The sequence below is a fragment of the Alexandromys fortis genome, unplaced genomic scaffold (assembly GCF_014885135.2).
Source record: "Alexandromys fortis isolate MF-2015 unplaced genomic scaffold, M_Fortis_MF-2015_v1.1 scaffold_128, whole genome shotgun sequence".
NCBI classification, from domain to species: Eukaryota; Metazoa; Chordata; class Mammalia; order Rodentia; family Cricetidae; genus Alexandromys; species Alexandromys fortis.
The window spans coordinates 2,367,740-2,382,449 of NW_026068012.1; the positions used below are offsets into that span (position 1 = coordinate 2,367,740).

The window sequence follows — 14,710 nt, forward strand, 5'->3', positions numbered from 1 at the left end:
ATTTCAGTGCTCTCAAGTGTCTCCAGTCATTTTCAAGGCTTACACTTCCTTTCTGTAAATAAAAGTGAAAACAACATGTTCCTATGCAAATGATTCGACTCCATGCTCTGTACCCCACACTAACACAGCACTGCTGCTCACCGCAGGGGACATGACTGGAGTAGGGTAATGTTAAAGTGGGGAGCGTGTTACCATGCAGTTAAAAATACATGTGTCTTCTCTGTGGAACAGACTTAAGGTACCGTGATTCTACTTGAACACTACCGGAATATCTGGCGTGATGTTTGTAATGTCTCAGTGTAGAAAGGCTGGTGTCTTAACCATGCTGCCTATGTAACAATGTACAGGAACAAAAACTGACTTTGAAGGAACACTAAAAAATAAAATCAAATGGTGGAGGGCATGAGTGTTTTGCCTACAGTTATGTGTGTGTACCACATCTGATTCTCTGGAACTAGAGTTACAGAGGGCTGTGAGCCAGTATGAGATGCTGGGAATCTAACCCAGGTCCCTCTAGAAGAGCAGATAGTGCTCTTATCAATGAGCCACCACTCTAGCCTGGACTTTTGTATTATTTAAAAATCTAAATTAAAACAAAACTGAAAGAAGAAAAAAATGAATCAAGAACATGTCCAGCTTTTTACAGATCTGTTACAACTGCATGGTCAAGACTATTAAGAGGAAACCTCTCTTTTAAGAGTACCCATGACAGCCAGGCAATGATGGCATGTGCCTTTAATCCCAGCACTGGGGAGGCAGAGGCAGGTGGATCTCTGTGAGTTCAAGGCCAGCCTGGTCTAGAGAGCGAGTTCCGGGGCAGGCTCCAAAGCTATACAGAGAAACCGCATCTCAAAAAGCCAAAACAAAGGAGTACCCATGACAAACTAAACAAAAAGACCCTGATAGCTTTATTACCTAATCGATGAATGTAGCATTTATAGGTGCTGACAGAATAAAAACATGTTATGATTTTTATTACATGATAAATTACATTACACCAGCCTTGCAAAAAAAAAAAAGAAAACGTTACATTTGAGACCGCTGGTGACTTCAAAACTGACTAAACCTTTGGTTATATGGAGAACTGTGTGTGTTTAATGATGTGGTAGAGAAAATACTGTTGACTTTTAGGAACACATGCTAAACTACCAAAGAAGACATTATGTGTCTTTATTGCTAAATGACGCTGAAGGAGAAACAGTGACTTCAGAGATGAAACAAAACTGGCAATGACATAATTCACTACGTACCAAGGCTGGGAAATAATGAAAACACTCATGCACTACTGAAATACACTTAAATGGCTATCTCTACTACAAGGTGTGCAGATAATGACATGAGAACATCCGACAGCTAAGAGCACATCCTTCAACAGACCTGAACAGGCCTGGTGGTGCCTCTGGAACAACCACTCTCCGCTTCCAAGCCTGCAGGTCACGCTCTGTGGCAATTTGACTCCGGGGAGCATTCTGATGCATCTGACGAACACCTTCAACCTGTCCACTCCGGCGAAGACCAATGTTTGGAGGAGACTGAATGTCTAAACTCGGTCTTCTAAAACCTAGAAAAAATTATCAGAAAATTAGTTAGAAAATATTTCAAAATTATTATTCACTTAACATGTGGTGATCTGAAAGAAAATGGCCCCACAAGAGAGTGGCACTTTTAGGAGGTGTGACTTTGTTGGAGGAAGTGTGTCACTGTGGGGTGGGCGCCGAGGTCTCCTTTACTCAAGCTATGTGCAGTTCACTTGTGTTGCTTGCAGGTCAAAACATAGGACTCTCCTCTCCTCTCCTTCTCTAGCACCATTTTTGCCTTTATACCGCCATGTTCAACGTGATAATGGACTGAACCTAACAATGTGGGCCACCCAATTAAATGCTTTCCTATAAAAGCTGTCATGGTTTTGGCATCTCTTCACATCAATAGAAACCTTAAGACAATACAACAAAAATGCATTCTTCCACCAGGTGACGGATGGCGGTGTAACACCCGTAATCCCAACGCTCCCAACAGGCAGAGTTCAAGGTCAGCCTGGTCTACAGAGCAAGAGTGAAACCCAGCCTCAAAACAGACAGAGAGAGACAGGGAGGAAGACAGGGAGACAGAGGGGGAGGGAGGGAATTCTTCTTAGTAGGACACATACCCCAAATCAGGGAAAGTAAACATACTAAAAGTAACTTGCAAGAAGAAAAATTTTGACACACTGAAGAATACTTAACATCAATTGATAAACTTCAGTTTGAACTTTAGGGAAAGCCTTTGTTAAGGATGTACGCCCCCTGCCCAGCTGGGATGGCTACACAAAAAGAACAATGTTATGACCTGGGCAACCAGGCAGGCAAATGTCAACAACCTCAACTCCACCTTCAGGGGATCTTGGCCTCTGTGAGACACACACCACAGCACAAACACTCCCACACAGACATACATACAAGTTAGTATCATTTCAACAATATTTTTTATTGAATTCCCACAAAGGGCTAAAGATGGCCCAGCAGTTAAGAGCATTTGGTGTTGGTCAAGAGGCCCCGAGTTTAATCCCTAGCACCCATGTCAGGTGGCTCGAACTGGTAACCCTCTTCTGGGTCCCACAAGCACTTAAACACAAAAGGCAAACACTCAACCAGGCCAACACATACACACACATAGATATAAATAAGAGAGATGTGCTCCGAGAGAACCTAAAATTCAGATCCCAGCACCCGTGTCAGGCAGCTCACAACTAACTCTGGCCCTCTTGTGGCCTCCATGGGTACTCACACACATATGCATAAACATACATGCACAAGAGCGTGGCATGGTATGCCTTCAACACAGACACGTTAGTGATAAATAGGGATAAACTACACATATGAAATTCTAGGGACAATGCGTGGACACTGGGAGTGGCACGTGACAGGTGATGGCACAGACTGCAGTCAAACTTTCAGCTAGAGGCCAGGGACAGGGCAACCCACTAGGAGCTAAAAGCACTATGTTGCCATAAGTCACCTAAACTGCCCCCAAGAACACACCTTACATATAAATACCTCTATTAAATATTAAAGATGTAACACACATCTTTAATCCCAATACTGGAAGGAAGAGACAGGTGGATCTCTGAGTTTGAAGCCAATGTGGTCTACAGAGTGAGTTTTAGGACAGCCAGGACTACATAGAGAAACCCTGTCTTGGAAAAGAAAAAAACAAAAACAAAAAAAACAAAACCAATTCATTAGTATGCAGTGATTCCTAGATTAGGACAAAAGGCAAAGTGCAAAAAAAATGTGGACTTGCAACTATGATTGTTAAGATGGCAACCTAATAGACACATCAATACTGAGTGGAGACTTACTTCCAGCTCATCCTGAAATGCTGATTTAGAAGAGAGTAAGTCTCCACTCCAGTAAGTTTCTGGAAAGACATGAATGTCAAAGCAAGGGAAGGCTGAACGTACTTTTCCCTTAAAAGATACAGTTTGCTCTCATGTGATACATTTTCAAACAAACTTGGTCTTATAGCTGAGGAGGCTGAAAGCCTTTCAGAGTTTGAAAAATCTCAAGTCCACTATCATTCCATTTTTTGAGTTAACAATTTTCACAACACTAGGTGCAAGAATATGTTGCTCATTGGTTTCTTTGCAATGAATGTACCTAACAAAGACTTCACCTCTCTTTGCTTCAGTACTACCATGTTAAATGAAATATCTCACTGGCACTCACCCCCTCTTCGGGGAGTCTCCTCCCCATGTGAAACTCCGTTTGCAGTTGCATCCTGATCCAGCCCCAGTCTCTGGTCCTGCTGCTGCTGCAACTGCCGGATCATCCCATCAAGAATGTTGGATTCGGGGCTGGCTTCACCAACATCATTGGTCTGTAGGCTTATGATCTGTTCAATCACCTCTCCATCACCTACAAAGTCATCCACTACTCTGTAATCATGTTATGTGAGAGCAGAGAAACTAAAATCTTCACTAAAACACATCAACAGAGCTGGGCATGAAGCTCAGTGGTGGAGCATCTGCCCAGCATGAACAAGACCCTGGACTCCAGGTACCCTGAACTAAGGAAAACAAAAACACAGTACTACAATGAATTTCTTTTCAAAAAAATAACCTAGTAGGAAAATACCCTACATACAACAGATGGGTTATTAAGAAAAGGATTAAAAGCAAAAAGACTGGAGTACTAAGTCACAGAAAAACAAGCTCCCTGTGGAGCTCCTCTGACTCGGCTGCACACACTGTGCAGCACTTGAGGTCTGGGTGGTGGTCCAGAGACCAGGTATAGAGGTCCGTGCCTGCAGTCTTGGCACTCCTACTGAAGCAGGACAGCCTATTCTACATAGGAAATTACAGACAGCCAGAGATAGAGAAACCAGAGAGACAGACAAGACAGACACATAGACAAAGACGGAATTTGCACTTACTTGTGGCCACATAGCCTAGTTGTGGAACCAAGTGCTCATCTGCTGAGTTTTCTCGACCTGGTACTAATCTCTGGTACTTGGTTGGATGAGGGTTCCCATCTACATCTACCAAGAATGGTGGGGGCATAAGATGAGGTGCCTGTTGTGTCTGCTCATCTAACACATAGTTATTAGAATCTCGTATCAGTGGTCGGTAGTCAGTATGGAAAAACATCTGATCAGGAATCTAGGAAAGTAAAGATCATGGAATGACATATTTTAGATATTTATTTGTTACAAACAGTATTAAAGGTATGTAAAATTATAAACAACAGGAAATTAAATAACTATTTCCAAACTACCTCTCCCAACTATTCATAGGCTGTAAGAAACATAAGAATGACCTTTTCATATGGTTTGCTGCATCCAAAACCAAATATCAGAAGATGCCCATGAGAGTCTGTACAGGCAAAATGCTGTCCGTCCTGCGAGAACTTACAGTCAAACACGGCTCCATGCCCTTGTCCTTCAATCTAGGAAAGCCCGGAAGAAAGAACATTAGGCACATTAACATGCTCTATGACTGTCTGCTTAAATTTATGCTACATGCTCATGGGGGCCTACACAGGCCAGAGGGGCACAGGACCATCTACAACAGTGTGGAACAATTGTCTGTATTCTGTCAAATAGTTTTAAAATAGACTTTGATTGGTCAGTAGCCAGGCAGAAGTATAAACAGGACAACCAGACAGGAAGTAGAAGCGGGTCAATGAGAACAGTAGAATTATGGGAAGAACAAAGTCCGAGTCTGCAGTCCTGTCCCAGCCACAGGGGAAGCAAGATGTGACTGCTCGGCCAAATAAGGTACCAAGCCACATGGCTAACACAGATAACAATAATGGGTTAATGTAAGTTATAAGAGTTATATAAGCCTGAGCTAATGGGCCAATCAGTTTATAACTAATGTAGACCTCTGTGTGATTTCTTTGGGACTTAAACGACTGCGGGAACCTTGGTCAACAGAACAAGAGGAACAGGCAGGTGTCAGCACAGGCCGAGTACTAAAAAACACCAAACTCAGTTCTTGTGCGACAGCATTGGGTGAGCTGTCTCTCCAGCTACTATACAAGCACTATGAAAGGTTTTAGATTTACTTTATTTTGGATGTGTGGGTGGTTTACCTACATGTGTGTATGTGCTCTAAGTTCATGCCTAATGTGTCAGGTCAGAAGACACCAGATCCAGGAAACTCAAGTTAACCAATTCCTCTGGTGAACCAACAAAGCTCTCGATAGCTGAGCCATCTATCCAGCCCTGAGCAAACAACTTTGCTATGGAAAGTTTTTGAACATGGATCACAATCTCCAATATATTCAATTAATATCTTGAAAAAACAAAAACCCTAGGCCTCTCAAATGGGCAGGGAGGTAAGGAGGCCTATCACACAAGGTCAATTATTCTTTGTTTAGAGATTAACTATATTCCACTTAAAGTCTGAATTAATATAGCTTTGTTTAAATTCAAACTACAACATACTGGAGCTAACCACAGTAGCACACACCTTTAATTCTAACACTTAAGAGGCAGTCAGGAGTTCAGAGAGAGAGAGCTAGACAGCTCAGCCATTTAATACAGCGCATAGCAACCTACAGTGGATCTGGACTCAAGCAGCAGCCAAGCACCAGGAAAGGCACTGGGGCAGCCAATCTAGACCCAGATCAAATACTGCCTTTTTCTCAGGTTATGGGCATGTCAGTGAGTTCTTCAATAGGATCCTCACTTGGTTCTAGAGTCTAACTACTGACTTAGTTTTATACCGGGATATAAACTGACCGACAGGGTTGGAGAAAGGGTTCAGCAGTTAAGAGCACAGGCACCTCTTCTAAGGGGATCTGGGGCTCAATTCCCAGCAGCACCCACAATGTGGCTCACAACCATCTTTATCTCTAGTTTCAGACAATCTGCAGCCATCTTCTGGCCAACTGGGCATTGCACACACATTATACACATGCCAAACATCTGCATACATAAAACAAACACACTGACAGGCATACACATAGAAATAAAAAGCTATCTAAGCAAAACTTACGAATATCTTAAGTTTACAGAATGCCATGAACATATGTGTATGAAGCTATCAGACTAAGCTTCTACTACTTTGATTTGTATAAAAGTTGCCACTGCAAGTCAATCAACTTCTAACTAATTCTCATAGCCCATAAAAGCACAATTAAAAAACTCGCTTTACTTACCATATTAAAATAATGTTTCATCTTGATGCCTTTTGTAATATCCCATATAAATATGCTGCCATCATGTCCTGCAGATAACATAATTCTGCAATCAAAGGGATGTGTCTCCAAAACAAACACTTCATCAGCATGTCCCTTTATTCAACAAAGTCATAATATTAAGAATAGTTTGCAACTTATATGTTGAAATTAATAAAGTCATGTTTATTAACTTTAAAATATACTATCAACAATGATTTATACATGCATATAAATATTCCTAGTCATTTGAATCATTTAAATAATGATTTATTCTGTATATTCATAACATCAGTGTTATGATTTAAAAGGGGGCTTTAAAAAAATGGGGGGTTCAGGGTCACTGACCCTGTGAGTTTGAGGCCAGGCTGTTTTATATAGGGAGTTCCAAGACAATCAGGGCTACAGAGAGATCCCCTACCTCAAAACCCAAAACCACAGATTCGAGGTCTTTCTGACATATACACCAAGTTGAAAGTTAACCCAGACTTCTCTCAAAGACTAAAAAAAATCTGAGTTTGGCATGGTGGCAAACACCTTTGATCCAGCACAAGGGAGGTAGAGACAGGCAGATCTGAGTTCAAGGTCAGCCTGGTCTACAGAGGGAGTTCCAGGATAGTCAGGGCTACATAGAGAAACTGTCTCCAATCAATCAATAAATAAACTTAAAAAGTAAACAAAAATTAAATTAAAAATTCTGAATTATCATACCCTATTGGAACTACCTACCAGTAAGTTATGAAGCAGCTGTCCAGTGTAGGAATTCCACACTTTGAGGACATGGTCATTCACAGCTGTGACTACAATGCTGTCATCCTGATTCCAAGCTATCATTGTAACTTTGGGTTTCATAAACCTCTCCTCTTCAGAAGATGTGTCTCTAACAAAGCAAAGACACTGTGTAAACTCACTTGGAACGCACACCAGACAAGGTACAGTCCATCACTAATACAAACGTTAATAAAGAAATCTAAGATGAAGCTCAGTTGGTGAACTGCTTGATCCCCAGTACATAAAGTTATAACACCACCTATGGCAGTAAAAGCCTGTGATTCCAGTAGGTGGGAAGAGAAAGAAGAATCATAAAATCAAGGTCATCCTCAACTACTTGAGTTCAAAGAACAGTCCAGGTTACAGAGAGAAAAAAAGGGAAAGATGGCTGGGAGGAATCTAATTCATGTGTCTATTTATCAACAAGTAGGTCAGAGAAAATCCAGAGGAGCAGAGGATAACTAACAATACAGTGAGGGCAGACGTTAGGACACCACCGCTACTTACCACAACTATCCTGCTCGCGTTTTTGTTTCTGAGACGAGGTTTCTCTGTGGCATTGGAGTCTGTGCTGCAACTAGTTCTGTAAACCAGGCTCTGACTCCTGAGTGCTCCTGAGTGCTGGGATTAAAGGCATGTGCCACTACCACCCAGCCTTTTTGGTTTGATTTTGTTTGTTTTTAGAGTAGCCCTGACTGTCCTAGAACTCATTCTGTAGGCCAGGCTGGCCTCAAACTCAAGATCCTCCTGCCTCTGCCTGGATTAAAGGCATGTGCCACCACTGCCTTTCTATCCAGAGAAAGACAAGGCAGAGGATCTTAGACTGGAAGAGTGTAGACAGCGAGGTGAGTCTTCTCCGCTCAACTATGAGGGTAGGTCATATCTACCTGTTTCAAGCCTCTGCATCTTAGAATACAACCTGGACCTGTGCAGCAGATAAGCCTGTCTCACTGGTTGCTGTGGTCAGGGACACTGAGGAAGAAACTAAGACTTGAGTGTTTTACAACAGACTGACAACAAAACATAAAGCTAGCCAGACAAAGAATTGCATATGCCTTTCAAAAGACACCGTGCTTGTTTTTGTTTTGTTTAAAGTGGAAAGTAAGGCAGGGTCTTCTCTCTATACAGCCATAAGCTGCCCCGGAACTTGGCTACATAGACCAGGCTGACCTCAAACTCACAAAGGTTTGCCTGCCTCCTCAAGTGCAGGGCCTTAAGCACTCACTCCCATTAGACGACCCCACACTCAGCAGCAAAGCCACTTTATAACCAACAAGTGTAGCATGCAAAACTTTCCACATGGACCCAAATTACTTTCATTGTAATAAACTGTATTTGCTTTATTATGTTATCCAGTTTTAGTTCGAAGAAAGCATATATATATATCCATCCAAAAGATATATAAAAATAGCAGCAGCAGCAAGGACCACCTTGTGTACTATGTGGATTACATTGCCTGGCAATCCAGAAGCACCTGTGAAGAGTCCCAGTGAGGGCCTACCTAATCAGGGGGGGCATGAAAGCATGCGGGAGAGGAATCATCTGTCATCTTAATTGAGGGAACGTGTGCCCAATGTGGGCAGAACCATTCTCAGGCAGGGGACCCTGAGCTCTGTAAGCTGAGAAAGGATTCTGAGTTTGAGATTCATGCCTGCATGCATTCATTCATTCTCCCCTGCTCTTGATAGTGGATGTGAATACCTGGTTAGAGTTCCTGCCATCACTTTCCCACATTGGACCATAAATTCTAAGCCAAATAGATCCTTTTTCTTCTAAGCTGCTTGTGTCAGGGTATTTTATCCAGCAACACAAAGGAAGACAGGACAGAAATATAGAATACAGAAATAGAAGAGAAAAAAAAAAAAAAACAGAAATAGAAATCTAGCCAGGCAGCAGAGGAAGTCCTATAAACCCAGCATCAGGGAGGGGCAATAAGAAGATGAAGAATTCAAGGCCAGGCGTGGCTACTAGACACGCTGCCTCAAAAAAAAGGGGGTGAGTCGGGCGACAGTGGCACATGCCTTTAATCCCAGCACTTGGGAGGCAGAGGCAGGTGGATCTCTGTGAGTTCGAGGCCAGCCTGGTCTACAGAGCTAGTTCCAGGATAGGCTCCAAAGCCACAGAGAAACCCTGTCTCAAAAAACAAAAAAACAAAAAAAACAAGGCTGGGGTGGGGTGGGAGTGACAAGATGGCTCAACAGTTAAGAGTTCCTGCTTCTCTTATAGAGGGGATCATCTCAAGTCTGTTCCAAGCACTCCTAACAGGCAGTTCACAACAACTTCTAACTCCAACTCCAGATCTCTGGCCTCCACAGGCATGCACAAAGACATTCTCCCCCCACCTATGCCAACTCCACCTACAAACAAAAGTTTCTTTTAAATTATTTTATTTTGCTTGTTTTTGGAGACAGGGTTTCTTTGTGTAGCTCTGACTGTCCTGGGACTGACTCTATAGATCAGGTTGACCTTGAACTCACAGAGACCTGCCAACAGCAGGCACCACCAAAGCTGGTCCTTAAAATCCTATCTTTAGAATGCAAATTTGCAACACTGAATAATTTTTTTTCCCTCTAAACTGTAGGTTTTAAATGTAAATGTAAAAAACAATGTAACAATAAAAGTACAAAGTGAGGAAGAATTCTGCTGACTGGAGTGAAGGACACTTCTACACGCCATACTTTAAAAGACAAGAAGGACACCAGGAGGACTCTAGCCTACCTGCAATGGTTAACCACAGGATGGATTCTTATGATGAGACTGGAGGTGGGGAAGGGTGGCAGATGGGCCAAATGGGAGGCAGTAGGTCACTGGGGGCATGACATAGGGCACATATTGTCCTACATGTTCCCTTGTTCTGTTCTCGGCTTCCTGACCTAACAGCACATCTGTTCTTCTCTGTCACATCCGTGTTCCAGGACAGACCCAAGACCCTCAAAATGTGAACCATAATAAGTCCTTCCTCCTTTATTTTCCGGAAATATACATGTGAACTTTCTTGCATTAATTTGGTTACGAGGTTGAAGAGTTTTATTCATACTACGTAGGAGGGAGTTAAAATTCTCCCAACAAAACTAACCACACGCAGAAGAAACACACCAGCAGTTCACCTATGTGTAATTAACAATCCCAATGACTTACCCTGAGATTCTGGTAGCCATATCCAGTAGGATGCTTCTCCATTCCAACTGTTCAAACCTCCAAATGCGCGCTGTTCCATCTCTGCTACCACTTAAGAACCTTGAAACATTCAGAAAACTCATCCACTCAACAGGCTATCCCAACAGTTACAATTAACATTAAGTGAAACACAATGTATCTCACGTGTTAGTCAAGGTCAGGTCGGATTACTCAAGGCAAAGCTCCAGCGGGAAACCCTGATTTACTATTGGTTTCCTTGCCTTACAAAGCAGAACACATTATAAACTCAGCTGTATCAAATACACTGAGCTTTAGGGAGACAATAAAATATAAGAGGGGAAAATGTACCAAGAACGAGTTAAAGAAAAAAAAATATGTAGAAAGATAAGCAGCACCAGAAACTCCATCTCAAGCATGTCAGTTTTAAATTCTAACTCATAACAAACTCTGAAATATAAACCATGAAAAACTTAAAATGTATAAGTACACTTTGGGGCTGGGCATGGTAGCTCATGTTAGTCCCAGCACTAGGGGGGCAAAGACAGTAGAATCTCTTGAGTTCCAGGACAGCCAGGGGCTGTTACAGAGAAATCCTGTCTTGAAAAACCAAAAACCAACACGCAAAAAAAAAAGGGGGGGGGGGCGGAGAGATGGCTCAGAGGCTAAGAGCATTGGCTGCTCTTCCATAGGTCCAGAGGTCAATTCCCAACAACCATATGGTAACTCACAACCTTCTATAATGGGATCTGATACATTCTTCTGGTGTGCAAGCAAACATGGAAGTAAAACACTGTATACTATACATAATAAATCTTTTAAAAAAAATGAAAAGAAAAAAAAAAGCCAGTGATGGTGGTGCACACCTTTAATCCCAGAACTCGGGAGGAAGAGGCAGGCAGATCTTTGTGAGTTCGTGGCCAGCCTGGTATACAGAGCTAGGTCCAGGACAGCTAGGGTTTTACACAGAAAACCCTGCCCCCAAAAAACCAAACACAAAACTTGCTCTTTGGGAAAGGAACCAGCCATATCCTATAGGCCAGGAGGCAGCTGTAATATGGGTAATCAAATGCTTTTTCGTAAGGGCTTTAAGATTTTTAATCTACTCAGAAAAAAAATGTCATTCTTGGATTTAATTTTTTCAGGAATCAACCCTTGGCCAAAGCAGCAAGACACACTCTAAAATCTAACACACCATGCTCTCTCTATTCAATCTGTATGCTGAAAGCACCTGCAATGCACAGAGAGCAGGAGGGTGTGATGTTTTCAAATTTGAGTACTTTCAAGGTCTGAGAAAGTACAGGATGACATTAGGGCTCAACGGAAGATCCTCATTTGTCTACCATGCACAGGGTCAAGCTCAATTCCCAGAACTGATCACCATCAACCAGCTCATAAGCGGTACATCCATTACATTGAGTCTATCATTCCAAGTGTCAAGATGTGCCATTAGACTCACCAAACTGTACTTAACAATATGAAGTAGAAATTATTTAGCAGCTAGAGCAATAAGGAGTGTATTTTCTTTGCCTGAAGACATATACAAATGCAAGCACACACTTACCGGTCACCATTGTTACAAAACTGGATACTATCAACCTTGTCCTAAAGAGGAAAAAGCAAATATGAAAACTTACCTACATTACTCAATGAACAAATTTATATGCTAAAAAATACACTGGGGGCCAGGTGTGGTAGCACATGCCTTTAATCTCAGCAGCCAGGAGACAGAGGCATGTGGATTTCTGTGAGCTCGGGGATACACAGAGTCCCTTTCTCAAAAGAGCGAGAGAGAGAAAGAAAGAAAAAAGAAAAAATTCAATGGTTTAATAGCAAGAAACGGACGTGGCCAGTCACTATACATGTATCACACCTATGGAAAGGCTTTAGGGGTTCACTAAGACTAAGAGTATTGAAACCTTTCCAACTCAGAAAAAGACGGGCATACAAAACTAGCTGTGCTGAAAATAACTCTGAAAATTGATTCTGACTGCAAGTAAAAAGATCAAAACAGACTCCAGCAAAGCCAAAAGGTGCAGCACTTTCTTATTTGTGTACAAAACATGTTCTCTCTTAGCACAACCGGAAACCATTCACTAAATCAGCTCTGAGTATGGACCGCTTTCTGTAAGACTGTATCGTACGGGGGACTAGGGACGGTTCAATGGGCAGAGCAGAAAGCTCACTTCTCTTGGGTGCACACAGCGTCTCACAACCATGTGACACCCTCCTTTGTCCTCAAAGAACACTAGGTAACAAGTGATTATAAATGCACACACTTCAACTGGGCAGTGGTGGCACACTCCATTAATCCCAGCACTCTAGAGGCAGAGACTGGTAGATCTGAGTTTAAGGCCATCCTGGTCTACAAGAAGGTAGTTCAGGACCAAAGGCACCAAAGCTACACAGAGAAACACTATCTCTAAAAGAAAAAAACAAAAACAACCAAAATGAAGAACAACAACAACAACAAAAAAAACCACTTAAATTTATAAAATTAATTTTTCTTTTTCTTTCTTTCTTTTTTTTTTTTTTTTTTTTTTTTTTTTTTTTTTTTTTTTTTTTTTTTTTTTTTTTTGAGACAGGGTTTCTCTGTACAGTCCTAGCTGTCCTAGAACAAGCTCTGTAGACCAGGCTGGCCTTGAACTCCAATATCCACCCACCTCTGACTCTGCTGAGATTAACTGTGTGTGCCACCACTGTCCAGCAAAAAATTAATCTTTAAGTTAAAAGGTGTTTTTTTAAATTGTCTGTGTGGCTTGTGTAAATGTGTGTCCATATTTGTCCTTATGCACATGTATGTGAAGGTCAGGTGGACAGAGTGTATCTAGTTTATATTCTGAGTCAGGGTCTTTCACTGAACCTCAAGCTCACCAACTGGTTAGACTCTAGCTTTACACTGGGCTCACACAACAAGCACTTTACCTGGTGAGCTCCCCACAGAGCCTCACCCTAGCAAAGGAGCTGTGCACAACAACTGACTGACAGGGTAAAAAGGTGAGTTTTCTCTATGAGAAAGCTGACCATGCACCAGCGTAAGGCCACACATCCAACTGGCTGTGTGGGTATGGAGAGTTGGAGGGTGGTGTGATGGGGTGAATAGCATCAAAATATACACAAATTCTCATAGAAGATAGACAGACAGACAGACAGACCGAATAGAATTATAGCCATCATGTCTCTACAAATAAGCAGGGCAGGTCTGGAAGGACAGCTTATTGGTTAAGAGCGCATACTGTTCTTTGAGAAGACCTGAGAACAGTTCCCAGCACCCACCCAATGTGGAGGGGGCTCCCAATTGCAACTCCAGCTCCAGGGGACCTGATGCCCTTCCTTCTGGCCTCCTCTGGTTTGCCCTCTAGGGGACATATCAACCCATCCTAACAGATCCACATGTATATACACACTACTTTTAAAAATAAAGAAAAGTAAGTGGGCCAAGTGGCATACACCTATAATCCTTGCACTAAATAGGCTGTGGAAGAAACTGGAGAGTTTGACACAACAAAGGAAGACCAGATCCTGTCTCAAAAAGCCTAATGGGTAAAAAACGGTTTTTAAAATAAAAGTAACCTGTTAAACAGGAGGAGGAAAAAAACAAAACCCTCAATTAAATTAGTAAAATTGGCCTTTGCAGTGAAACAATGATTAACACATTTACAGAATTTTAAAAAATGAATGCTTACAGTATGGCTCTCAAGTTCGGCAATTTTTTCAGGTGCTTCAAACCCCAAAAAGTACATTCTAATCACATGATCAGTACTTCCTGTGGCTAAAAACATACCACCTGGAATAAAAATGTTAAGAGTTTAAATGTGTAGCTTCTAACAAACACACCAACAGAACACACTTCTCTTCCACATCAGGAGCATCACTACAAGCCCGTCCTCCGGCTCTTTAAACTCTCAGCTTTGGTAGAAAACCTAATCCAACTGGCAACACTTCCTTATCTCACTCAGCTTTCACCCCGAGCATCAGTCACCAACAGGCTCTGTCTCCTGAGCAAATAACACTTCCACAGTCAGAGTTCCCTAGGACAGTGTCGTAGCTTAAGGGAAATGGAGTGGGCCTAGTCTGCACAATTTGTCATAAGTCTGCTGTCCAGGAAAGAATGAGGGGAATAATATCTCCAAGATTCTGTCACA

General features: G+C 42.1%; 1 protein-coding gene across 4 annotated transcripts in view; it reads right to left on the minus strand.

Annotated features, from left to right (window-relative positions):
• The window catches only part of Brwd1 (bromodomain and WD repeat domain containing 1), a 79,883-nt gene that overhangs the window by 35,404 nt on the left and 29,769 nt on the right, over nucleotides 1-14,710 (minus strand). For 3 of the 4 annotated variants that reach the window (XM_050162063.1, XM_050162062.1, XM_050162061.1), the window contains exons 11-19: nucleotides 14,252-14,352; nucleotides 12,130-12,170; nucleotides 10,569-10,667; nucleotides 7,389-7,539; nucleotides 6,642-6,776; nucleotides 4,794-4,922; nucleotides 4,411-4,636; nucleotides 3,705-3,893; nucleotides 1,378-1,561 (exon numbers count right to left, since the gene is read on the minus strand). In XM_050162063.1, coding sequence (XP_050018020.1) covers nucleotides 1,378-1,561; nucleotides 3,705-3,893; nucleotides 4,411-4,636; nucleotides 4,794-4,922; nucleotides 6,642-6,776; nucleotides 7,389-7,539; nucleotides 10,569-10,667; nucleotides 12,130-12,170; nucleotides 14,252-14,352 — 1,255 coding nt within the window. The remainder of the gene's footprint in view (nucleotides 1-1,377; nucleotides 1,562-3,704; nucleotides 3,894-4,410; nucleotides 4,637-4,793; nucleotides 4,923-6,641; nucleotides 6,777-7,388; nucleotides 7,540-10,568; nucleotides 10,668-12,129; nucleotides 12,171-14,251; nucleotides 14,353-14,710) is intronic. The other variant, XM_050162064.1, reaches the window with a different exon arrangement.